At 43.2% G+C, this 27,729-nt stretch overlaps 1 protein-coding gene across 5 annotated transcripts in view; it reads right to left on the bottom strand.

Moving 5' to 3' along the window:
• Positions 1-27,729, bottom strand: part of kcnab2a (potassium voltage-gated channel subfamily A regulatory beta subunit 2a) — an 80,425-nt gene that overhangs the window by 31,078 nt on the left and 21,618 nt on the right. For 2 of the 5 annotated variants that reach the window (XM_053653091.1, XM_053653089.1), the window contains exons 2-3: positions 19,977-20,145; positions 18,141-18,182 (exon numbers count right to left, since the gene is read on the bottom strand). In XM_053653091.1, coding sequence (XP_053509066.1) covers positions 18,141-18,182; positions 19,977-20,053 — 119 coding nt within the window. In that variant the 5' untranslated portion in view covers positions 20,054-20,145. Of the gene's footprint in view, positions 1-13; positions 1,951-18,140; positions 18,183-19,976; positions 20,146-27,729 lie in introns of those variants that run through there. The other 3 variants (XM_053653092.1, XM_053653090.1, XM_053653087.1) reach the window with 2 other exon arrangements.

Below are 27,729 nucleotides of genomic sequence, written 5' to 3'. Positions count from 1 at the left end.
CGGCTCGTCCTACCTATACTTCATGCCCGTCCTCATGCTCTGGTCGCTGGAGGACGGCACGCTCTGGACGGACAGTTGCCCGAGGCTGCGCGCCACCATGGCAACGGCTTTGAACTTGCTGCGTGTGCCGGCGCTCGGGCTGCTGGCATTCTGTCGGTTCATCCGCTCGTCCGTGCTGCGGCTCATAGAGCGGTGGTCCGTGCACACGAACGACACCTGCATCCTGACCCAGGCCACGCAGTGTGATCACAACAAGCCAAAATTCTTCTCTCTCTCTCACACACACTTTACTACAAAATCAAGCTGAAGAAAAAGCCCAAGAGGACGTTTTCTTCTGGATCTTGGTTCTGAATGAGAAGAAGGGAGATGGCTGGAGCGCTAATCTCACACGGATTCTCTCGTTACACATGAACCTGTCTCCGTCTTTGCTCGGCTCATCGTGGCCGTTAGGCACGAAGCTCCGCGATATCACGCGCACCGCCGACACGCGCTCCTAAAACTCGGTTTCCAGTTTGACTGTCCGTAAACGATGTGCGCTCATTCCACACATTCCTCATTCAGCAGTTTAGAGTTCTTCAGTGTCTTATTCCTGCAATCATGAGCTTCAATTTAAGAGGAAAAAAAATATAATAATATTAAAGCAAAACAAGTGAACAAAAAAAAAGTGAATATGCAGTAGACAGGACAGGATGTCTTCTGTTGAGTACCGAGCTTGTAATTTGTCTGCCAGTTAAGGATGTGCTCCTGAGATACGATTTTAGTTAAAGCAAGACACAGAGAGGCAGAGCGTGTGTGAGAGAGGGAGAGAGTGAGAGAGAGAGGGAGGGAGAGAGAGAGAGAAAGAGAGAGAGAGAGAGAGGGAGGGAGGGAGGGAGGGAGAGAGAGAGAGCGGGAGGGAGGAAACAAGCACTGCAGTAGTGAGAGGTGAGAGAGAGAGATGAACGGAGTGAGAGCAGAAAGACGGATGATGAGCTGTGGGTTCTGTGTTCTCACCACTGCTTTATGTAAACAAAAGTGAAATGCACTCAGAGGAGAAAAAAAAAAAAAACGCCTGAAACTGAAAACACAAAGGATGTTTCTTCCCCCCAAATGTGCTGACTAACGCTGACAGCAGCACTTTATTCAAAATAATAAAATAAATCTTGTCTACTCTCTCAGCGCACTCCTGTATAAGGATTTCACTTAACTGAAATCGGATTTTTTTTCTTCCTCCGCAAGGGTGTCACACCACTGCAGTGTGATATGCTATATATACACTGTGTGTGTGTGTGTGTGTGTGTGTGTGTGTGCGCACGCGCGTGTATACATATATATGTGCAACCAATTAAAAAAAAATAATAAAAAAAAGCAGAGAAGACGTCACTGTGTATAGAAGCTGGAACTAAAAATAAGGAAAACAGGATGAAGGGAAATAAACAAACAAACAAACAAACAAGAGAAGAGGATTAGTTTAATACGCCAAGAAAGAAGAATCTGAAGAATCTAACTACTTTACCGAGGAGAGATGGGAACTCGGGACAGTCTTCTAAACCCTGAGTTCAGCAAGAGACGTCAAATCAAAATGGCTGCTCATGGCATGAACAGTAAACACAGCAGCACTCCTTACCTTTAAAGGAGTTATAGATACACATATACACATATTAGCATGGAGGTGTCCATTCTGTAGCTTCTAACATGCAGAGGTTGTAAATGACGTAAGATATGTAGTATGTGATCAGGAGACGATAAAACCCGAAAAAGCCAGAGGCCAAAAAAACCCCAAAACGAACGAACAAACAAACAAATTTGTTCATACCAATAGAAAATGTCCGATAAGTTGATTTCTGCGCATGCGCCGCCGAGAGTGGCAGCAATCCATGTAGCTCCGTTTTTTTTTGTGTGTTTTTGTCTTTTGTTTACTTTTTTACTTCGCACGCTTAGGAGTTTTAGGATTACACACTTTTAGGAGTGTTTTTCATTCTATCCTATGGATATGGATCAGTTATTAAAACGCTCTGGTGGCAGAAAACTTGTTTATACAAGGAATCAGCTGCTCGCACTATGGAGGAATGCTAGTGATGTTCACGTTAACATCCCCGAGGAATTATGGCGCTTTCAGGGTTGTAGAGCGGGACTTAAAGTGAGGACTAAATGACGGGAGCAAGAGTGGATATTCAAGCGGAAATTCAAGCCCACAATTCCATCGATGGTGATGGGGAATGTGAATTCACTTACTAACAAGACTGACGAGCTGGCTGCCCTGGTAATAAATCTGAAGTCGTATAGGGAATGTAGCCTGATATGCCTTACGGAGACGTGGCTAACTAGCTGCATCCCCACTGTTAACGTTGAGCTGCCTGGCTTTAGTGTGGCTCGTCTGGACAGAGACATTAAACTTTCTGGAAAAAAGAAGGGAGGTGGATTGGTGATGTACATAATCAACAGATGGTGCAATCCCGGCCATGTTACAGTTAAAGAGACTGTATGTTGTAAGGATGTGGAGTTAATGGCGGTTAGTCTTCGACCGTAGTACATGCCGAGGGAGTTTTCTCATGCCATTGTTGTCTGTGTTTACGTTCCACCACGAGCCCTTCCAGACATGGCGTGTGACATCATTCATTCTACAATTGCAAGGCTCCAAACTCAACACACAGATGCTTTTTTGGCGATCTCTGGCGACTTCAACCACATAACACTGGATTCTACCCTCACTAATTTCTACCAGTTTGTTGATTGCCCAACCAGGAAGAACAGGATAATAGACCTCATGTATGCAACCGTGAGGGATGCATACAGTGCCAACCCCCTACCCCCACTGGGAAAGTCAGACCACAACCTCATTTATCTTCCACCAATGTACAAACCAAAAGTACAAAGGCTACCGGTTGTCACTCACACCTTCAGGAAGTGGACAACAGGAGTGGATGAGGCTTTGAGAGACTGTTTTGAGTCCACTGACTGGAGCGTGCTACAAAATGGAGAGGATTTGGAGGACGTTACACATTGTACAACTGACTACCTGAACTTCTGTATGGACATAGTTGTTCCCACAAGAACTGTACGCTGCTTTCCAAACAACAAGCCTTGGATAACCAGCAATGTCAAGACCCTTCTCAATAGGAAAAAGATGGCATTCAGAGAGGGGGATCAGGCAGACCTGAGGCATGTACAGGGGGAACTCAAAGCCAGGCTGAGAGAGGCTAAGGAGGAATACAGAAAGAAGGTGGAACAGAAGTTGCAGGAGAACAATGTGAAGGAGGTCTGGGATGGAATGAAGACCATCACTGGACTGAGGAAGAGTGGTAGCTCTGTGGAGGGAGACCTAGATAGGGCGAATCAGTTGAACCACTTCTACAATAGGTTCGACTGTCCTGTTTCAGCTCCAATGGCAGTGGACTCGTGCTTGCTTGCCTGTTCAACTCATACCTCCCCCCTCACTTTCGGTGCACCACGTACCCCCCCCACCACCAAAGGCTGATGTATTCTTCCCCCACAAGGTGACAATGAACAATGTGACTACACCGACGTTGGTCACTAGTCACCAGTCTTCAGACACCAGACACCTCCCGCAGGCGCACACATCCCCTCCCCTCTTCCCTCTCCTCTTCCCCCATATAATCACGGCAGATCAAGTTAAAGGACAGCTGAGGAAACTCCGCCCCTGGAAGGCAGCCGGGCCTGACACACTGTGTCCAAGGCTGCTCAGGGTCTGTGCTTCTGAACTGGGAGAGCCACTGAAGCACATCTTTAACCTGAGTCTTCGTCTTGGAAGAGTTCCAACATTGTGGAAGACATCATGTCTTATCCCTGTCCCCAAGAAGTCACATCCAAGTGAGCTCAATGATTACAGGCCAGTCGCTCTAACATCACATGTGATGAAGACCATGGAGCGGCTGGTTTTGGGGGTACTTAGGCCCCAGGTACGTCTTGCACTAGACCCGCTACAGTTTGCATACCAGGAGAGAGTGGGCGTGGACGATGCCATCACATATCTCCTGCACAGGATGCATGCTTACCTGGACAAGGGGAAAAGTGCTGTGAGAATCATGTTCTTTGATTTCTCCAGCGCTTTTAATACCATTCAACCCCTAAGACTGGGTGACAAGCTCCTGCAGATGGGTGTGGATGCTCACCTAGTATCCTGGATTGCAGACTATCTGACAGAGCGGCCACAGTTCGTCAGACTGAAGAACTGCCTCTCTGACACTGTGATCAGTAGCACCGGAGCTCCACAGGGAACAGTGCTCTCTCCAGTCCTGTTCACCCTGTACACGTCTGACTTTTGCTACAACACAGAGTCATGCCACATGCAGAAGTTTTCAGACGATACTGCAATTGTGGGGCACATCAGGGATGGGCAGGAGGAGGAGTACAGTAGCCTGGTGGAAGACTTTGTGCAATGGTGCAAACTCAACCACCTACAACTCAACACTGCTAAGACCAAGGAGATGGTGGTAGATTTCCGGAAGTCTAAGCCTGCTCTGCTGCCAGTCACCATTGAGGGGGTAAAGGTGGAGGTGGTAAACACTTACAAGTATCTGGGAATACATTTGGACAATAAACTGGACTGGTCATTCAATACTGAAGCACTCTACAAGAAAGGGCAGAGCAGGTTGTACTTCCTGAGGAGGCTGCGGTCCTTCAATGTCTGCAGCAAGCTCCTCTGGATGTTCTACCAGTCTGTTGTTGCCAGCGTCCTCTTCTATGCTGTGGTATGCTGGGGAGGAAGCATTAAGAAGAAGGATGCTGGATGACTGGACAGGCTGGTAAGGAAAGCTGGCTCTGTTGTGGGAGCGGAACTGGAGTGTATCACTTCAGTGTCAGACAAAAGGACCCTGAGCAAATTGATTAGTATCTTGGACAATGACTGTCATCCACTCCATAACACTATCATAAAGCGAAAGAGCTTGATCAGTTGGAGGCTACGCTCACTGCCATGCACAACTGACAGGCTGGGGAAGTCTTTTGTCCCTAGGGCTATACAACTCTTCAATGCTTCACTTAAAGGAAGAGGTGAGATAGACTTCTCTGCATAGTCTATCTGCCTCTTCACCTTTTCATACATTCTCATACACTTCCATGACCTCTTACAACAATGTTGTGTACTGGCTCACTGTGTGACTGTTTTACTGTTTATGGACTATATTAGCCCACATGTACAACCCCTACCTCTATTTCCCAGTCTGTGGATCCTTGATTTGGTATATTTTACTGTTTATCATTAGTTATTTTTTTAGCATCTTGCTTATACTTTATTGTATGTCGTATTGTGTGTGATGTCTTGAGCTACTGGGACCTCGAATTTCCACTTGGGGATCAATAAAGTATCTTTCTATCTATCTATCTATTTCCATTCCACCGGCGGAGTACTACTCGAACGGAAACATCGCGATACACCTCGCGAGAAGCACAGTCAGTCACGCGATATTCGAGACAGAGAAATTCTGTCGCATGCCTAGTGGTACACACTCGCAGCAATTTAATCAAGTCGGTCGAGTTGAATTTTTTTATTTGCAGCCTGTGTGATTTAATACAGTTTACATAAAGAGGTAGAGAGAAAGAGCTATTAAGATTTTTTTTTTTTCATTTAGGAACAGGGAATAATGATTAGATCAGTCCTAGAGGTGAAAGTCAGAAGAGTAACAAGATGTTCAGTGTTTTTGTTACTCAAACGATTGGAAAACAAAAAAAGCTGAATGATATTTAATTCACACGCGTAAAATATTCCTTTTCTGGCAGCCGTAGTGGATTTGATTTGGGTGCTTGCTTGACACACCCAGAAGTGCAATATAATATGAACAGCACACACACACATAGGTCAGAAACGTGATACCCTGGTAACACTACATTTCAGAGGACCAGGAGCCATGACAACACAATTACACTTCATCATGATAACTACTGAGACGTTATCGCGCTTTACGATGCCATCTGTAGGTTTTTATTAAAAATGAAAATGAAAAATCTTTCCTCGCTGGACTTTAATAATGCGTCCAGGATAAAATCACGCTTGTTCACTGTCACGCTGGAAGACATTAGGGATTACTGGTGTGGCGTGGGATGCCGCTCGTTTTAATGTCTTTGCGTGTTAAAAGTAACGGACGACTCCTAATCGCAACCACGCAGCGGCTTTCCTGTCGATTTCATCTTTCCGGCCGTGATCCGACAGACGCCGATCGATTAAAAAAATAAGTGGCGGTGTCGGGTCCATCACTCGGACGAATCCGTGGACACGTAGAGGCTGAGCTGGATCAATAACGAGCCACAGATGATTTATAAAAATCTCTTCACCAGCTCTCTGTATGAGATTAAATGATGATGACCAGGGACACGCTTTCTTACCCGAACACGAGATTGCATTTTATATAATCGCATGCATAAAAATAAGCGCACACACACGGACATGTCAAAAAGCCATTATGCAAATGTTGTTAAACACGCCGAAGCGACAGCTGCTCCACTCGCAGCTGTTCGACACTTGTGCAAATGGAGTGAATATTAAATCGGAGCGTTTACTCTGAGGTGTGTGTGTGTATATAAACATGATGCTTGTTATCTGATATCGAACCTCATACTAAGGGGTGCCAAAACTTTTAATCACCACAGGAATTAGAGTGCGAACCTTATCACATGTTGTCTTTCTACAGTATGTGTGAGGCCAATCACTCCACTTCATTATATCCTACATGAACAGGAAGCCATTTTGGATTTGTCCCAGCTGTGATTAAAGCCCTGTTCGGACAGGATTACCGGTAGTTTATCGGCAGGACGTCTGTAACAGCTCAGTGATGAAACCTAGATTTTTTTTAAGCCTTTAAATTTATAATATAAAAAAAAGAACAAACAACCGGGAGCTGTGAGCAACACTGGCTTGTAAATGTACTTTAATTTGATCTAAAAAGAAAAGTCGCATGCTGATTAGTCAAAGCCTCTCGAGACTAAAACATCAGACTGCAGCAAACGATGTGAGGGAAACTCTCTCTTATATAACCGTATATCTGCAGACCAACACGCGCTCATGTGAGATGACCCTCGCTGTCGAATTAAGGCTCACAGCGGTGCTCAGACGTCTCCATCCACATCACGGCTTGCGTTACATTCGGGACACAGTGGGCGTGTCTCAACCACCTCCTTAGTTCAGTAGTCAGGACACTGATCAGGGAGGCGGCCATTTTAAGTTCTGTCTCAATCGCAAAATCACTCCAGTGTGCTGGAACATTCGCTCCCTAAAAATATCCCACAATGCACCGCAAAACCCAGGGAGTATCAGTGCTCATTATGTTCCCTTACTGGAAATGACGCCATGTTTTCTGAGGCCTCTCGGCACGAAACAAAATGGCGGATGAACTCTTAGCTGACTTTGTCTACAAACGTAAGTAGCGCGTTACTGTTGTTGTGGCTCTAGAATGATTACTTACGCTAGCGATTTTTTAATTTTATTTGACGTTCTATATACGGTAACGACTTGTTTAATGTTGGAGTGTTTAATGATTTTTTTTTTTTTTTTTAAATCCACTAGCTTGCCTATGATCAAATGACAAAAATACATGTGATTACGCTAACAAATTTCTATGACATAAAACTTAAATCATTTTTGGTCAATCGGATTGCACACTCTCTCCCTCTTTCAAGCTCGAGGAGACTGCTCTCTCTTTCTCTCTCCAAAAGATCACGCTCTCTCTCTTTCTCACTTGATAGGATTGTGCTCTCAATATTGCATCTCTCTCGCTCTCTTTCTCTCTAGCTCTCAAACGCAGCTCGTCATGTTACAGAGAAACTGTAAAGAGCTCCCTCCTGAAGACTTTCCTGTGCTGAGAAACCTTACAAAGACTCCCTCCATAAATGTTAAATAATCACCTCCTAACAAAAAAACCCTCTCCACGTCAGCGATTATACGTTTTGCTTTGTTAAAACAACTCCACGTTTAAAACACATTTCACAGAGTATGTGGAAGTGTCAACCGCGCAGGTCCCTGTGTATGAGCTGTTGCTATAGAAACATGTTATACTCGAGAGAGTATTAATACAAACCTGTACATGAGCGCTGTTCTACAGAAATACTGCAAACCTTCTGACCAATCAGACTCGAGCATTAGACTTCGCGGTGATATAAACGAAATCGTTTCATTACGTTAATTAGCGCGCTTCCGTTCTGAGCGGGAGAATCACGACCATAATACGAGACGTTGTTGTTCATCCATTGGTAAAGCGTGCTTCAGTTTGGGTTCGAATGCTGACAGAATCTGATCTTGATTTAATAAAGAATCAAACATCAGCGAATATTCAGAAGGTCTGTACGTGTGCACTGTGCAGTCAATATGAGTGAGGCTCAGACTGGACATTTCTACAGAGCACAGCAGATTCCTGTCCATACCATAATCACACACACACACACACACACACACATACATCCAGAGCTGTCATCAGCACATCTACACAGAATGTAAAGGAGCTCTGAGAGACACACTGACTGATAAGGACAGAAGTACTGACACTAAAATATAATACGCAATACGTGGAGTTTGTGTGTGTGTGTCTCAGCTAGAGCTTTAACTGGGCTTGAAATCTGGAACACAACCCGATGTAGCCTGAGATCATTCTTTCTGAAGCTCGGACCGACTTTCTAATCAGAATCCGATCTCCACCGACCAGAGACAAAATACTACATGAGGAATAAAACTCTCCATGTCGTGCCGATACAGAAAAATAATCAGCGATGGTGTGGTGTGATGTAGCGCAGTGCAGTGGATTATTTAACAATAACGTCACGAACTCATGTTTCATTCTTCTTACACCGCAACGATTATGATCACATTTCATTTAAAGAATGACATTATATTATATTATATATATACACACATACACACACACACACACACACACACATATATATACATATATATACACACGCATACATACATTATATATATATATATATATATTATACATACATACATACATACACACACACACACATTTTACCTATTTATAGTTACATTTAATGCTAGTTTAAACTCAAACTTGCAGGGATTTCTGATTTTGCCCTGCTTAACTCAGACGCTATCAGACGTGCTGATCTGTGCGTCCGGGTTCCTCCGGGACACATCAGATCATCCTTCACGATGAGAGAATCAGCCCTGCTCCGCGTCCTGCTGTAGTTTAAACACCAACTCCACCGCTAGAAGACGAGACTGGTCCACTCGCTGCTGCTGTCGGTTGATCGAGGGCACCACCTAGTGGTTCAATCTCACATCACACCGACAGGAAAAGCTTCGTTTGCTGTTTTTCACCGTAGGGCTTGAAAGACCTTTCTAACAAAAGATGACACTCCCTTCAGAGCTTTTCTACTCTTTTGTGAAGATGACTTCATGAGTCACAACTTATTTAATAACACGCCTCTTCAGTGCCACTGAAAAGAAGTTACACCAGAGCTGACGCTAATGTTTAATTCACTAGTGAGTCACAGATTGTATAAGGAGACAAAAATAATGTCATCCAAAAACGCCTCCATTTTAGGTACAACGATATAACAGTCATCAAAACATTGCATTTTACTGGAAGCCTTGTGTCATAGTCTCTTTCCCATTTTGTGCATCATTTATAACCTCACAATCAGAAATGTGAAGTTAGCTGCTGAGTTCTGGATTCTGATTAAACCACAAGGTGTTGATGCATTTTCTATAACGGCAGCTCCGACACTAACGCGGCTCCAAATCACAGGTTTTTACTGTAATAATGTGTTATCGTTTCTATAGCAACAGCTCGTTCACAGGGTGAACGTAACGTTTATGGAAGGAGTCTCCGGTATCGGTGCTTCGTACGCTGTAACCAAGGAGCTGAGGAGTTTACTTACAGGAACTAATAACATAAAGCGCAACCGTAAACGGATACAAAGTTCAACAAAACAAAAAGAAATGCAACACTTGGAATGATCAACTTCAGGATGTTAACAGTGACGCTGCTTTATCGCCGCACCACATACACTGGCTGTTGATTATTTTCCGATAACTGCGTGACACGCAGCGGTTTATTCATTAGTAGGAGTTGTTAGATAACACGTCTCGTGTTTATCTCCTCCGAGTGCTTTAACCTGTAGACTTCCTGTACTGATCCAGGCTTCCTTTCACTGATAAGAGATCTGCCTGCGGTTTCTGCTACATGTTATGTGCTAGAGTTACACGATTGCAGCACGCTCGTTTTAAAGGTGAGAGGGGCAGAATAAGTGATGCAGCCTCTCTCTCACTCTCGCTGTACAATTCTCTCCGCACTACAGAGACTCAATTACAATAGACACGTCCTCTCGTTAGCTGATATAGTCAAAAACAGCAAACCTTCCCGGGTTTACAACTAGAGCGAGGAGTTAGCTGATAAGTATAGGCACTGCGGTCATACGTGCACTCACCCTGTCATGTGACCGGGAACGCTGAGACGGTACACTTAGCCGACTCATAATATAGATAAACGGACGGATGTTCTTATTAGTTTACCTCCTCGTTAAATTTTTAATAAGGCAGTGAGAGGGTGATTTCCGACACCACTCGCTTTCGTTGCCCTAAACATCCGCTTTTCGCTTTAACGACGGCGTGAACTCGGGCGAAATGTTACGATCCGTTTCGGGTCGAATCCGCCAGACTGTCGTCTAATCGAACACCTCAGTAGACACGATTAGACGCGAGGAAAATCTGACCTTTTGTACGAAACGGACAACGCGCTCGATATCACACATTTGCTTACACTGAAATAAATCTCGAGTATTAACACGATGCATAGAAGCACACAGATGCAAGTCAAGTGCTTCAGTTAACGTTCACATCAGAACAAAGAAAAAGTCTGATCTCGAAGTCTGACTTCAACCATGGCGTGGTTGTCGGTACCCGATGTGCTGGGTTGAGTTTTTCAGAAACTGAAACTGCTGATCTCCTGGGATTTTCACGTGCAACAGTCTGTAGAGTTTACACAGAATGGTGCGAAAAACAAAACACTGAAAGGGCGACGGGTCTGTCGATGGAAACGCCTCGTTGATGAGAGAGATCAGAGGAAAATGGCCACATTGGTTCGAGCTGCCAGGAAGGATATAGTAACTCAATCACTTTTTACAACTGTGGTGAGCGGAAAAGCACCTCAGCATGCACAGAACGTCAAACCTTGAGGTGGATGAGCTACAAAAGCAGAAGACCACGTCAGGTTCCTCTCCTGTTAGCCAAGAACGGGAATCTGAGGCTATCATGGGCACAGACTCCTACAAACTGAACTGTTCCAGTCTACTTGGCTGACAGGAGAACCTGATGTAGTCTTCTGCTGTCGTAGCTCATCCACCTCAAGGTATGAAGATGCTTTTCCGCTCACCATGGTTTTAAAGAGTGCTTATCCGAGGTACCACAGACTTCCTGTCGGTTCAGGCCAGTCTGGTCATTCTCCTCTGACCTCTCTCATCAACAAGGTGTTTCAGCCTGCAGACTCTCCGCCCACAGGATGTGTTCTGCACCATTCTGTGTACACTCAAGAGACTGCTGTGAGTGAAAAGCTTCTGGAAGAAAAAAACCTCGCACCAGCCCATCTTGTACCGACAACCATTAACCCACGGTTAAAGTCAGACTTTAGAGATCAGACTTAGGTTTAGAAGATCTCAACAGTAAATGTCTGAACCATTTCTGCATGATTGGATTTTGACCAACCTTCGCGTGACTCCGTTTCGGTACCCAGAACTGACACCGGATCACTGCATGATGCTGGACGAGCGCCAGAGCAAAGCGCTTCCGAGTGACTGCTGTCCCTGACACACAACACCGGCCGAGGAGTGTCTCAATATCCTTTAACTTATCAAACATTAATCCTGAAACTACAATGAAATTAATTACATTAACTGTTGTGTAAGGAGCGGGATAAAGGGTGTTGGGCAAAACAAAACATTTAATAATAGTAATAATATAATAATAATAATAATAATAATAATAAATCACATGATTTTGTACGGGAGACAAGCGGCACGTTATCTGAGCATCTCTGCTTGCACTTTGCCTCAGAGGCCGAGTTGCCCTTCTCTCATTGTTGAACAGATATATCAGCGACCTAGATGATGAAAATAAATCCGGGGCTGGTTAGCGTGGTGTGAGGGGGAACGAGCTGACTGCGGGAAAGTGTTACACTGCAGCGAGAGTGCTGCAGATGAGCCCTTAGACACGAGTGAAGGTACAATAAAACGATCAACCTGTTGCCGGACTGAAAAAGCTACTTTAGATCGAACCGAACACGGTGACTCCATTAGGACGTGCGTGAACTTCACCGGTTAAATCCTTTAACGGCTCTCTGGAGTCTAAAGCGTAAAAACACACAGAGCCAGACTGGCGAGCGCCAGGTCCGATGAAGTCACCGTCGTACCCGAGCCCTTACCTGTACTTCATTCCCGTCTGGAAGGACACGCACTCCTCTAATGTGAGGCCGTTCATCTTGAGAAAGTCCTCCATGTTTTTGACCTGCGCGGCGGCACGCTGCTCCCGGAGCCGCAGGAGCTCGGCTTGGTTGGTCTGTCTTGGGGCCTGGTTGAGCCCCTGGTCCGAATGGTAGCGGCTGATCCCGCTCCGTATGCTCTCGCTGTAGGACATGGACAACATCCTTCCTTCACCTCCGACTCCGCCGCTACTGCTGCTGCTCTTGCGCACTCCGCTGCCCGGCCCAGCCGGTTTGGGGATCTGCAGGGTTTTTCAGAAGCGAAGGTGGATATGTGCGCGCCTTAAACCGTGTACCCGCCCACAAACATGGCCCGGCCCTGTCAGCCCCAACCTCCTCACACACTCACACACAAAATGCATGCAAGCTCAGGGAATCTGGGACCAGGACGGAGCCGGGTTCAGCCACGGCCTTAAATAGCACAGGTCTTAGAGAAGCGGGGAGAAAAGAGGCTGTAAAGTGGTCATGCAACTTGTAATCAGAGCTGCTCTTGCTCTTCCTTCTTCTCTCTCTCTCTCTCTCTCTCTCTCTCTCACACACACACACACACACACACACACACACTACATCAGTAGCAGAAAAAAGGGGCACAGGAGGGTAGGGACAAGCACTTGGTGCCACACAGTGGGCAAAACCGTAAATCAATCCGGACAGCGATGCACACCGGAGATTATCCGGAGAAGAGCGAACACCTCAGTGGGAAGCAAACCCGTGGCTCATCAGTTTAAATCCTGTTAAAACTTCCTACTTACTCGTCACAAGCAAGGCATTCTAGCGGTCAGTGCACAAAATTATTTTTAGTGAGGGGGAAATTCTTTCATGTTTATTCAAGCTCAAGTTTCAATATTTAACTACCCATATTTTCTGACCACGATTACATCCCAGTTTTGGGAATGCATGTTTCTTCAGGTATTAAAAAGCAGACAATTCTATCATAAAAGTAACTTTATTTAAACATTAGTTTTAGCCAACAGCAGGTAGACGTCTAGAGTCTAAAACAAAAAAGAATTAACAGCACTGTATACTAGATCTGTTTTAGTCACTTCACCATGTACCGTTCTACGTATTACTCGACTGTCATTAATGTGACAAAAAGAAAATAACTCAAGAGTCTGAGACTGAAGATCCAAAGAGCCTCAAACTCAAAGACACATGAGTAACAGCACCATGTTTAAAATACAGGTTTTCAAAAAAACACAAGACGGCTTAAACGTTTAGTCTCGGTATCCATTACGCTTATTATTCCGTTTACTGTGCAGATGCGTATTGATTCTCTGAGAGCGTGCAGAGTGCTGTAGGAGCACGAGTCCATCCTTCAGATCTCACGAGCGTAAGCTGAACGCCGCACTGCAAAACCAGCAAAGTCAAAAACTGACCGATCCACGTCTTTCAGCACGACTTCACACGCTTGCTGTGAAATTCTGTAACAGTAGTAATTACGCTTCCCTACACTTCAACTCAGGAACGCTGAAGGAACGTGGGTTGAAGAAAAACAAAAAGCATGGCAGCAGCACACAGGGACGAGGTAGGGAACGAGGTACACCCGCATGCACACCGACACCACCGCCACTGCCGCCGCTCAAACCCAGAGCGAAACTCACCCGTGGTCTTGGGGGTCTGCTCATGAACGAGGATTTTGGGATCCACTCTGGCCTTATAAACTCCAACTGCAACCAGCAATGCAGTTATCCACCCAAACTGGGAGTGTCTTACTAGCAAGCTGCTAAACCAATTAGCGAAAGAAAACGTATCATCCTCCCTCGCTCTGTCCATCATCATCATCCCCCCACCTTCCCCTCTGCTAGATTCCATGAAGGAAATCCATTTGTCATTTGGAGAGCGAGAGCGAGAGCGAGAGAGAGAGAGAGAGAGAGGGAGAGGGGAGTGGGGGAATCGAGGGAGGGAGGAGAGCTTGTTTCTGCAAACCATGGCAAATATTATCAGGTCTAAATTATTCAGAGGCTTTTGTACTAAAAGCTTTTTGCTTGCTTTTAGCCCAGTGCGTGTAATGAGGCCTGTGTGAGGAACTCTCTCTCTCTCTCTCTCTCTCTCTCTCTCTCTCTCACAGGCCTGTATGACTTAACATGGCGGTACATTCTTAATTAGTGCAGGTTAAATGACTTTGATCCGGATTCAGCAGGGCTCATCAAGCGTGTTGGGAAATTCAGTAAAAAAAAAAAAACAATGAATAAAAAACGGATCCAATACGCAAACTTTAAGTTGTTGGCAAAACGCTCATCGTGCCAAGATTTCTTTAAATATGCCTGGCATAGATCGCTTTCCCTGCAGAATGAAAAATGCTGCATTCAACTAAAACTCTGACTAAAAGAAAACGCTCCTCGACTTCAGCAAGTGACGTCAAATCAAAATGGCCGCTCACGGCACAAACAGTAAACACAGCGGAACTGTGTAACTTAAACGAGTTATACTGTATATAGAAGGGTTAGTTTTAGATCAATCTTGTTGCTAGATTAGATGAAAACGAAGGCGTACGTGGTCCTAACATCATTAGGATGCACGGGCAGGACTCTTAAGCGTTAAAATGTCCGTCTTCCAAACTCCGCGGCCGTCCTTGGTCTGGAGTCCAAGACAGCTAAACCGGTCATGCTCTCAGGGTGGGAGCGGCATACGCTCTCGCTTCTGTCAATCACAGTGACAAAAGCCAATCGTCTGTGTCTATGAGCTCAGGTATGCAGAAGAGGGCGGATAGCGCTGCCCTGTTTATGAGGCAAAAAGACTTGACTTTAGTTGCAAAAGTTTTCCAAAAAGTACTGAGTGAAGAACTTTTTAAACCGCCTGAACTCACTTGGAGAGCATTTGGATTTGTGACAACGTCTCAGCGTTTTCCGTGTACATAGTAAAAGAAATAACTGAGTTACTGAAGTACAACAAAACTACGATCTTTAGTAGTAGTGGGCGTGGCCTGAAATGTCACGGCTTTCTTGCTCGCAGAAACATGCGAATAAACGGTTTTGTCCGGCTTCAGCGACCGCTTCATCCTGGTCAGGGTGGAACCATGGAGGGAACGATGGACGTGAACGGGACACCAATCCGTCTCAGAGCACCCAGACAGACAGACATTCCCACCCAGGGGCAATTTAAATTCTTCGATCCAGCTACGCAATGCTCTTGCATTGAGGTGGGAGGAAACGAGAGAACCCGGGAGAAAAACCTGCACGTACATCAAAAGGAAGCACAAGTCTGATTAGGCAACCTTTTAACAGCCTCAAGTGAGATAAAGTGTAAAAGCTAGAGAGCTGATGTGTTTAAAAATTCATTTTCAAAATCACTCATTGTATTACTGAAAACATGAGAGCAGAGCTTGCAGAGCTAAGAGCCCAGTTTCATCTCCACCAGGATACACCTGCCCTTCTCACACAAGTGAAGAAATGCAGGCATTCCACACAACTGGAGATATTGTGTATATAGCATTTTTACGATACACGCCGTGTATCACGATTTTGATACTGAAAGGGTTTAGTGATTTATTTAATGCCTAAAAAATAAAATAGAGGCAAAGAAAAAAAAAGCTTTTTAAAAAGGAGCCTTTGACTATTTAAAAGACTAAGTACAAACTTTTCAGCTGCTTTCCAGTCAGTTTGTAATTATTAAAAATGAAAAACCTACTGGGACGCTGAATACTCGAATCTGATTGGACAGAAGTCGTGCATCATTTTCGTATAACTGCACGGCTCGGACAGTAGCATGAACGACAGGTTTATATTAATACGCTAATTTATATAATGTGTTATCATTTCCATAGTAACGGCTAATACACAGGGACATGAAGAGTGGGGGCCTCATGTAATCTAAAATTAATAAACTGATTAAAAAAAAAAGTGTTGTTTAACAAAGTGAACCGTGTTCTCTGTGACGTGGCAATGTTTGTTTAACATTTACGGAAGGAGTCTCCAGTGCGAGTGCACAGGAATGTCGGAGAAAAAGAGAGGACGGTGAAGGAGAGATGGTAAAATCCTGTACGGACTGATAAACAGAGTTGTTTGTCATTGTCGTGGCCAAAAACGCTCGATTTTGCATGAAATAGTTGTGCGCTGTCTTTCACAGTGATGTTTGTTGGTAACCTTTTAGCTGTACTCGTGTTCGAAGAATGTGAATTCAAGAGGGCTTAGGCTGAATGCCTCGGCCTGATCTGTGGTAAATTGCACGCTCCTCCGAATATTGCGTTTGAGTTCGTGTTCATTTCTGCGATCAGGAAATCCTGGAGGGACTGATTTATCGCTGCTGTTGCGCGAGAGTGAGAACAGGAACTAAGTTATCTCTCAGAAGTTCCACGACGTTAAAGCTGAAACATAAACCGTTAAAATGAGGCACATCAGCAGCCTGATCGACTGCAGTCCAGACTAAAGCTAGATGATGTCAGCGGGACACTTTGAGCTTAAAAGGCAAGAAATGTGCAAGGCAGTGAATTCAAAATTCAATAAAGAACTCGTTTACCCCCGCCCCGGATCTCTACAGTCAGGGGTTTGAGAACCCCATCAGCGTAATACTTCCTCTACCTCACAAACACAATCCTTCACTGTAACCAAAACAACAGGACACTATGGACACGACACACACTTCAGAGCAAGTTTAACAAAGAAATTACTACAAATCAGCAAAATGTCACGAGTGTGTATAATCATTTATTAAATAAACAAACCTCAGTCCTTAATATTAATATATTTATATTTGAGAAAGACTGCATCCTTCTCAGAGAAAACAATCCCATAACTCAGATTAGACTTGTGCGATACTGATCTCCCCTCTTCGTCACGATTTTTCGATTTTTTTAAAAATAGCGCGCGATCAGCAAATTTTATCATACAGAACTGAATAAAATGAGTATTTGCACCATTTCCGGTTTAAAGACAGAAGAGTAATAATAATTCCATCTCTGTAACTGCGAAAATGATTCTGTATTAATGCGTATTCTACTCTCCTGATTTATAAACTCATTTCCTTTACTGTGTCCAGGCACTTAACTAGTTCACCGTACAGTATCACATTACACTCCCTACATTTCGTGTCTCAGTACATTACGTTTTAGGGTGTTAGGGACTTTTAAACAAGTTTGTCTCAAAGCCACACCCCTAAAACACACCTGAATGCCAGTGGGGGAAAAAATATCTTACTGTATGAAAATTGATCCGACATTTCTTATTATAAGTATGATAACTTGTATATAAAGATTACTAGGTCTATTTTTACTCATTTCAAGCTTTAAATTATTTATTCTTGTACTGACGGGTCATTTTGTGTCTTTCTAAAAAAATTTTTGAATCTCACGATTAGGTGAAATATCTGCCACTTTTTTCATGCATGAATTTTGTAAAAATAAATAAATAAATATAATAGATATTTTTAATATACAATATGAAATACTACGTGAACCTGACTATATTAAAGATATTTCCGCTTGGTAAGTCGTTTATTTATTTATTTGACATGAACACATACATGCCGTGGAATGTCAGCGGTCCGGATGCGTGTTTTATTTTCCTCATTTTCACCACTGATCGAGAGTCGATTAAACTCTAACTGATCACAGGTCTGCTCACAATCCCATGCCAAACTCTGACCCACTAACTAGCATTGCACGACACCATTAAATATTCATAAAAAAAACACAAAAAAACCCTACAAATACTCCTGATCACCCCACATGAGCTCAGGATGAGGCGCAGCAGCCAATTAAACTGCAAAACAGAGAGGTACCTGTAGAACTGCAGCTGTCGCTTGGGGCTCCCGTAGCGTGCGCTGAGGCCAGCAAGAGAAATGGAGAGAAAAGAGAGAGGGAAAGTTTAATACAGAAGCAGCAGGAGGAAAAAAAATAAGAAGAGGAAAAAAAAAGAAAAAACAGAGACAGGCGAGCGAGTGATACAGACGGGCATGAATGCATGAAAATCCACCACGGTGTGATTACGTGAAGCTAAATGATGATGGAACGTCAAGCGTTACAAGCACACGACTATAGACCCCGTCGAGCTCGTAATCACTATCCGCTAAGCGGCTAAATGACGCTAAGCATGTCATAGAAACTGCAAGCGTTTAAACTTGAGAGAAATTTAAGGCTTACGACTTTCAAGTATCAAGTTCAAGAGTAGTATTTTTTTTGCGATTATGACATTGAAGGCATCGTCAAGGCAACGTGCAAAAAAAACAAAACAAAAACCCACTTCGAACTCATTTGTACAAAGTTGGACAAGTTTAGCTAGCAAGCATGTCCGCTGTAGACTAGCTAGCTAATTTCTCGATGTGTTATTAGGATTAGGATTATTATTATTGTTATTAATGATTAGGATTAACTAGCAAGCCAAATTTCGTAAAGTCTTGATATGATACCTGTACCGCTACTTAGCAAAGACGGCGCTCTTTGGACTGGTTATCCTTCCTAACTGCCTGAAAACACGACCTGTTGGATCGGAAAGGTGTCCGATTTGACAGCATACGAAAAACAAAAACAACATGTTTATGAAAACAATTCTGGCATCCAACGTGACATTTTGGCTCTCACTCTGGGGTCTATAGTGGAAAGAGAAAAAAAACAGCACAGTTAAAGAAGAGAAAAGAAAAACTGCGATTTAAAAGATAAAGAAATACATTACAAAGTATACAGGAGAGACGACGCGTGACGGTAAAGGACGTCCGTGCACACGCCGCTGGAACATTCTTCCGTTTTAAACCAATTCATTAAGGAGTTTATTATCCTTCGTTATAAAGGAGACGTCTAACAGCACTGTAAACCGGCCATTTGATGCGGTCTGAGACGAAAGCGTACCTGAAGCACTGCCCAGCACCTAAGCACTCCTCTGAACCGTGACTATGGTTTGGAGATCTAGCACCACCTGCTGTACATGGTGCAAACTGCAAGCATGAGTTCCTCATCAGCACACGTTGCCACGACAACAGCCTTGACTCTAGCCTGTCCTAGATTAGTCTCTATCCTAGATTAAGGGCTTTTCTTCTAAGTTACTTATTTAAAAGGTTTTTTTTTGCTTACATAACCTCCATTTTGTTCAATTCTAACTTAAATCGCAGATATAATCTTTTTATTTGATTCACTGTCGTACGTTAGATAGAATTCGACAGAAAGCGAGGACGCCATATCAGCACATCTTCTGTGTGAGATGTGGGGAAGGGGGCGGAGCTTCAAGGAGTGCAAATTAATACCAGAAGTTTAAAATGCCTACACGACTATCGATCATTCCAGATTCTGATCATCCAATTTGGGTGTTTTTTGTCAGTATGAAAAAATAAAAGGACCCCCCCCCCACACAAATTTTCTCTCCAATTTAGTCACTTCCCACCCACCAGCCATATTTCCCCGATCATACGAGGAGGGCGGGGCTAATGTGCTTCCCCTGAGACACATGAAGTTTTTTTTTATAAGGATGTTGATGTAAATCATGCCAAAATGTTAAGAACCCACAATGAATGAACGATTCAATGATTGAAAGTTTTGAGCAGTGAGTGAAATGTGTGTGTGTGTGTGTGTGTGTGTGTGTGTGTGTGTGTGTGCGCGCGCGCGAGTGTGTGTGCGTGCACGCTAACCTGTAGATCATGCCTGGAGAGCCGGACTGTCGTAGAGAAAGGCGAGCAGGAGAGTCTGTGGTAGATTCGGGATACATGGAGGCGGGAGTGTGGGGAGCGTTGCCAGCCTGCCAAGGGGTCGCTTTCTCTCCAAACCAGCAGGAGTGCTGTTTCTCACCTCACTGGGCCTCTGAAGAACAAATGAACACCAACTGTTTTATTCTATACAAAACACTGTCACAAAGCAGATTTACAGAAATCCCAAAGTATTCCCTGATGAGTCGGGGGGGGGGTGGGGTCAGAGAGAGAAGGAAAGTGTGTGTGTTGGTTGCTTAAATTATTTATTTATTTATACAAAAGTCAGTATCAACTACTAGATGATATTTAAAGAAAACAGACGCTGAGGTCCCACAGATACGCTGCAGTAATTCAAACACACCACAAGATGGCACAGTTCTTCTACAATGACTCATCTACCACAAAGAAATGTTGGAAAAATCTGACAGTCATCACTACATCAAACACAGACACACACAAGAGAGACAGAAAGAAAGAGAGAGAGATAGAGAGAGACAGAAAGAGAGAGGTAGAGAGAAAGACAGAAAGAAAGAAGATAGGGAGAGAAAGACGGGGGAGAGGAGACAGACAGTTACAGAGAAAGAGAGAGAGGGGAAGAGGAAAGAAAGAAGACAGAGTGGGAGAAATAGGGAGGGAGACAGTGGAAGCGAGAGACAGGGAGAAACAGACAGAAACAGAAAGCAAGACAGGACATTGGTAGAGAGACAGACAGAGACAGAGGCAGGGAGAGACAAAGGAACAGATAAACAGAGAGAGAGATTATTCCAGATGAAGTTAAATCTGAACACATGCTCCTGCGAGTTGTGTAAACGTGAGCGGTTTGAGTTGTTGAGGTTAGCAGTGATTTACTCAGAGTCATGTTTCCTGGGGTCACGGTGTGTTTTAAGAAACTCCTGCTCAGATGCAGGATCCACACTGCACTGCACCAGTGCCTCCATCCATCAACTCTCCTACAAAAACATGTGTCAAGCAAAAAGCACAGACGTCTGGCAGGCGTGTGACGCTAGCAGAGGTACGACGACTAACACCGGGGATAACAGGTGAAATGTTAGACGCAGTCTAGGTTAACCCAATGTCCATCATTTTGTAAACTCGCACGCACAAACGTGGTGTACGGAATTGCATGATCGATCTGTGGCTCAGAAGGAACTCTTCTGCGACTTCTTTACAGACCTGTGATTATAAGCCCCGCCCCTGAACGAGCCCAGAACCGGTCCTGAGCGCAGAGCACTACCAGCATCAAGTGAGCATCGGATCTTATTTCCTGCAATAACGCAATGCAGCGATGGCTACCGGAAGACCCGAGGAAGCGTCACACATGTCCGACACCCGTTCTTCACGTCTCACATGCCTCTCGCTTCGCCGCTCATTAGATTCACAACTGCTTCGCTAAAGAACTCAGTAACGAACACGGTGGCGCGTGAAGCCTCTCAGTCTGATCAAGGTGACTTTGTCCTCCCATCATTCTCCACGCACTGAAGCTCTTGCACGCAGAATCCAGCCTTCGGTCTTCCCAAGGACTCGTTTAACGCAGGCTTCCACGCTGATCCAGTTTGCGCTAGAAGTGGACCAATGTGGATTTTACCGATATCCAAGTTACCATGATACCTTATTAAATAAGCAATTAAATCAAGCGATAGTTTTTAAAACAGATACCGAATGAAAACATAACGCTTAAAGTAACATATGGCTGAACTTTATTACAAAAATAAGCAGTACTGACTAGGGATGTCACAAGAAACGTTACTTCAGTACCAAGTCGGTACCAACATTGTTAAAATGTGACGGTACTTGTTTTTCTGCAGTAGCGTAGGTACCATCAGTAATTAAGGTACCGTGTTGCAATTCTTCTGGAACTGAAGGGGGCAGCAAATACACGCAAGTGTTTTAGTTGGTCCACAAGTGGTAAGTAAGAAGAAGAACGCCTACAAGTACACGGGAAAAACTACAGAAATGGCGACAATTTTAGCTCCGCCCTGACTTGTTGAGAGGAAAATAGAGGAAAGCTCGTTGAGAGGAAAGATAGCCGGTGTGCAACCGATGCTATCGCTCATTTCAAAAGAAGCGAGGAAACACCTGGAATTTGGCGAAGCACCTGAAAGACGGCCCTATATTATGTTTGTTTGAGACAACTGGCATTGTAGCCGTGAAACCAGCTAACGTTATGCTCCATGTAATGTTAGCAATAGCCAGTTATTTGTTAACAACGCCAACACATTGCAATGTTATAAACTACCTCCAAATGTGCCACCATGCATTGCCATTCAGCCCGTATCCCGTCAGCTAAATGTAGCCTAATGTCACTAATAATTATTCAAATGTTCATGCTTTTAATAAATCTTTTTGGCCTGCCACCATATCAGTGAATTTAAACTACTGCTTGCATTCAGAGTATAAAGTAGGTGTTTGTGTGTGTGCGTGCTCATTTAGGAGCGCACCTTAGCACTATTTTATTAGTCACTGTCAGACAGTAACTAAAATATCCCCCTCTCTCCCTTTTTGCCAGTATTAGCCAGAGGAGGATGTCATCCAGGAGTTTTTAATTTTATTTTAATCTTATTATTTTTTTTATACCACACCGTGGTATCGACTTTGGTATCGAGTATCGTGTACTTTAGGTGGTATCGATACTGACTACTAGATTTTTGGTATCGTGACATCCCTAGTGCTGACTGCACCATGAAAATGTCCTGTACTTTTTAATGAAATGAATATATAAATATGAATATATATTAACTATTAATAAATATTAAAATAAATAAGACATACATCCAACCTGAACCAAAAAGTAACACTCCAAATAACAAATAAAAACAGAGACGTCCAAAGTGAATCAAAAACATTTCAAATAACATGACAAAATTAGTCAGTGATGGTTTCTTTCGCCTCTAGAGGCCACTCTCGTACTGTATAACGACAGCGAATACTTCTCAGCCGCCCCTGCAACCGACACAACCAGGAAAAACTATTCTGTAGATATTCTTGCAGAAAACAGAGTTCTAGCAATCGTTGGTGCTGATTAATCGCCAAAACCAGTTAGTCAATCGGTCGACCTCTGGTTTGTGCAGCAGTTTAGCAGCTCGCGTCTACAGAAAGCGTCGTCCGCAACTCGAAACACACGGTGTGTTTGGTTCACTTCATGTACTTGGGTCGATTTAGGATTGAAACGCTTTCTCTGTGCAATCGAAATTCCAAAATGGATTGGAACCGTAATGAGAACTCTTTGCTCCGACGGTCTCGATGAAAACACAGCAATTCAAACAGACTGAACACTGCGTATGTGAACGCGTGCAAGTAAACATTGAAATATTCAAGAGGTAATCGTCATTTCCTTTTATTAAGAGCCTTTTTAAGGTTGTCCGACAAATCCTTCAGCTAACTAATAAAGGACCCTATTTGGGATATTTATCTTCTTATCTTTTTGAATATTTTCACACATACACACGATGACTCAGCTGCTGCAATGTTCAGTCCTGAAGCTAAACCTGTGAAGTGTGTGCGCGTCTCTCTGTCTGTCTCTGTGTGTGTGTGTGTGTGTGTGTGTGTGTGTGTGTGTGTGTGCTAATCAGTGGCAAAGTGATACAGTGAGGTGATGAGGTACTGCAGCACTGCGGAAACAGAGTGAGTGTGTGTTCCTGGGACGACTTCCAGAGTCACACACCCAGTTTCTTACAAATCTACTCTGTTAAAGCTTTCTTGCGACACTGTAAAATAAAACTAATCAATTGCTTGCAAAATGAATGTGTCTGTTCTTACAGTACGTTTTAGCCAAGCAAACCTGCTTTGAATAATCTTGTCGGTGAACTGTCTAAAATTATTTTAACTCATGGCTAAGAACAGCCACCAAATCGGCGACCACACCAAGACGGTCCTGACACTTAAATGCTTGTAAGAAGACCTAGACCTAGCTTAGGGTGCGTTCACGCTATACTGTGACGCTACAGTGTTGTGTGTTCATTCAGAGGAGAATTATCTGGCTGTGCGCTTGCTGATTTCAGTCATATATTGTTTCTTTTCCGAACAGTCTGAAACAGGGGCGGAGTGAAAGGGCGTTGGGGCATGTCTATTAAATGACTGACCGTCAGACCCAAAGTGAGATTTTCTCAACTTTTTGCAAATTATGTTTGATGCGTTAAAGTGACGAATCCAACCGACAGGCTACGACGATACCTCGGACCAATCGCATGAAAACAGCAGACATCTGTGTCTCTGGAAAGTGTTTGTAGCTAGTACAGTTAGCTTAAACAAAGCTAATACAAAGTCTGACACGTAAAATGTAAATCAAAACAATGGATTTTCACTTTGATTAGTGTGTTACTTAATTCATGTTAGAACATTAAAATTAGAAGATTAAAACAGATATAAAGGTATATGGTGGTGCCTCTGGTAAGTTTATGAAGCTAGTACAGTTAGTGTGCGCTGCTAACGAAGCTAATATGAAGCCCGGAACATAACGTACGTCAAGCAACCAGTCTTCACAATTTCTTCACTTATATGTGTGTATATACACACACACACACACACACACACACACACACACACACATATATGAATTCATTCTAAGTCCATTTAAACGATAAATAAATTGTATACTGTATTAAATCGGATACTGTAGTAAACGGTGGGCTGCAGGTGACATTTTGACCGTGAACACAAAAAATGTTGGAAGGATGATACATGCCCACGAATGACAACAGTAGTGCTCACTCCACGCCCACACTACACGGGACTTGGCGCACTAGTGTGAAGGCAGCTTTAGACTACGTACCACCAGCCTGGTTTAACTAGTTAGCCATTATTCTCACTTAGCCACAGGAAAATGTTATTAGTAGACTGTAATATCCAGACAATTGAACATGGGATTATAAATAATTTTCAGAAGTAACGAATACAGCATCGTATTCCTGTACAGTCAATGCTGAGGTAATTACAGCACCTATCACCTGGTACACATCATCTCAAAGCTCACACCTCGTTACCTGCGCTGCGATGCAATAAAAATAAAACGGGGTCGGTTACAGAACGGGTCAAAGGAAGGCTAGCTTACTCTTACATGCACAACACAGGGTCATTAGGACTCCAGCATTGAGGAACAGGTGTATGTGTGGGTGAGAGAGAGAGTGAGAGAAACACACTCTCCGAAAGGGACGTGTTCATGTTTCACTAAAGAGCGCTTGTAAAAACAGCCGAGTAGCAATTATCACCTTGGGCAGGTGCAGGAATGCCTAGGGAGTATTCGCTTCCTGTGAGAAACAGGAAATAAAGCAGTACGAGTGAATCCTGACAGCAGGAACACAATCATAATGGTTATCATCATGCCGTTTGGGCTGCGATTATAGATTATGTAGATTCTATCAATTATGTAGATTCTATCGATTATCTGGTTGATTAAATAAGGAAATCAGAAAATGTCTTCTTGGTGATTAGAAAACTGAAAGTGTACAAACAAAAGGTTTCCTTTTACATTTTTATTTAGTAAACGCCATGTTGCAGAACTGTAGACCTCACTTCCAAACCAGGAAGCATAGATTTCAAAATTGTGTCTCACACACACACACACTGTATAAAACGTCATCATTACAGAACCGTTTTTTACGGTTTGTAAATGTGCTCGCTCAGACTTCTGACTACAAACAAATTTAGTCTCGTGCCAGTTTGAGAGAAGACAATACATCCTCATAACTCGATTTATGCTCTTAGCACCAGTATTGGGTAAGTAAAATAATAATAATAAACAAACAAACAAACAAACAAATAAATAATGTCATCCACTACAGATTACTAATTACTACTTTAAAATTGTAATCTGATTATATTACTGATTACCGCATGTAAAAATTAATCAAATTATTTTTACTTTACTCAGTAATTTTAGTATTACAAATGCTTTATTCTAATATTTTGAGGTACTGGAGTTTTGATGTCCATGAGCTGTAAGCCGTAATCAAGATTAAAACAAAAAAGGTATTTAAAAAATATTTCACATTATGTGTAATGAATCTAGAATATATGAAAGTTCCACTTTTTGAATTAAATTAGGGGGGAAAAAAGGAACTTTTCGATGATATTCAGATTTTTTGAGATGCATCTGTATGATATAAAAGGTGCAACAGCCCCCCCCCAACGATTAGATAAATTAGTGTCATCACATCAATGCTCCTCCTGCCATCTGACATCCACCTGAAATCCACCTGTTTAACCAAACAGACGAGAAAACAATCATGAAATTTTTCCCCTCTGTACTGTCTGCCTTTGTTTACTCTGCCTCCCGTAGTTTACACAATGTTTTCTTTACATACACAATATGTGCAATGTTCAGTATATCATATTGAATCATATTACTGTAAATACTTAAATGTCCAGTCATTTGTTTCTTTTTTTCACTTTTTTATTCAACTACATACAATTAATTGTTTCCTGCTTATTCAGGCTCAGAGTCATGTAGGCTGCATTGAATTTTATTTTCAATCCCCTCATCTGTTTTTCTGCCACTTTATCACTAGCACGTTGCACTGCTTTCACGATTGGGGTGGCACGCAGGGCAGACCTAGCAATGACGCAATCCCTGGCGTTCTTATGTTTTTTACGGTTTCTTTTTTTAAAATGACTCGAACTGGTATTGAACTCTGTTTTACCAGCAATATCTTGTCCTGCTTTAGCGCAAAGGGTGCAGTACATTTTCCCATTGTCATAATGTAACCAGGCGAACTCTTGTAGCCAAGCTGATTTAAACTGTCTTGTCGGGATGGGAGTCGCAGGGACGGGAGAAGACGACTGAACTCGCTGCGCTTGACTGTCATCATCTGTAAAAGATTGTACACCGATTGAAACGGGCTGGGATGACTCAAATGTCACTTGAGAACTTTCACTGGTCGAGTTGGTCTCAACATCGTCAGCATCTGATGCAGAGGAGGCAGGGTTTGGACGGGCAGGGAATGAGAAAGTCTGATATTTTTCATTTGCGCATTTGGTTTTCTTGTCAGCTGGCTAACGTTAGTTAACTACGCAGTTAGCTAGCCTACATATAACGGATAAAGTAAAATTCCAATGAAGTAAACCACATCAAACTAAATTAAACACCTTTAATAAAGTTTACACTTCCAACATTTTAACCCGATAAACGTGACGTTAAACCTGTTTCTGTTCACCTATACAGCCGATGCTTCAACCACTGCAGGACAAGAGTGCAGAGTTTCTTTATTGGAAAGCATACAGGAGTGCATGCAATAGGGCAGGTAGATGCAGGCGCAAGAGGAGAGAGTTCATTAGCCTAACACAAGAAAACGTATCGTAATTTCTATTTAATTTGTTTTTTAATTTTGTTTGTGGGTAACGGTGGCCACTGGCGACTGGCAGAAAAAACATGGTGGCAAAATTAAGAAGTTAGTTGCATTGGTGACCATTTTAGTCGCCATCTGGAGCCCTGTATATACATATCGCATATTATAGAACTGCCTTTGAAAGTACGATATCTTCATCACGTTGTCCCACTCTTACTCGCAACACACTGAAGTGACCGTGTAAAAACAGAGCAGAGGATGGAAGTCATTTTAAAGTAAAGTAAACGCAACCCCCGAGACACGTCACCACCTTCGGGGTGCAAATTTCAAGTTAAATATCTTTAGAACGCATCAAACGTGATCGCAAACCACGGCGTCTTATGTTTTAGTTTTTTTTTTTTAAATCTCCACAAGAG

The sequence above is a fragment of the Ictalurus furcatus genome, chromosome 21 (assembly GCF_023375685.1).
Source record: "Ictalurus furcatus strain D&B chromosome 21, Billie_1.0, whole genome shotgun sequence".
In the NCBI taxonomy this organism is placed as follows: domain Eukaryota; kingdom Metazoa; phylum Chordata; class Actinopteri; order Siluriformes; family Ictaluridae; genus Ictalurus; species Ictalurus furcatus.
This window is presented reverse-complemented; position numbering and strand designations above follow the sequence as displayed.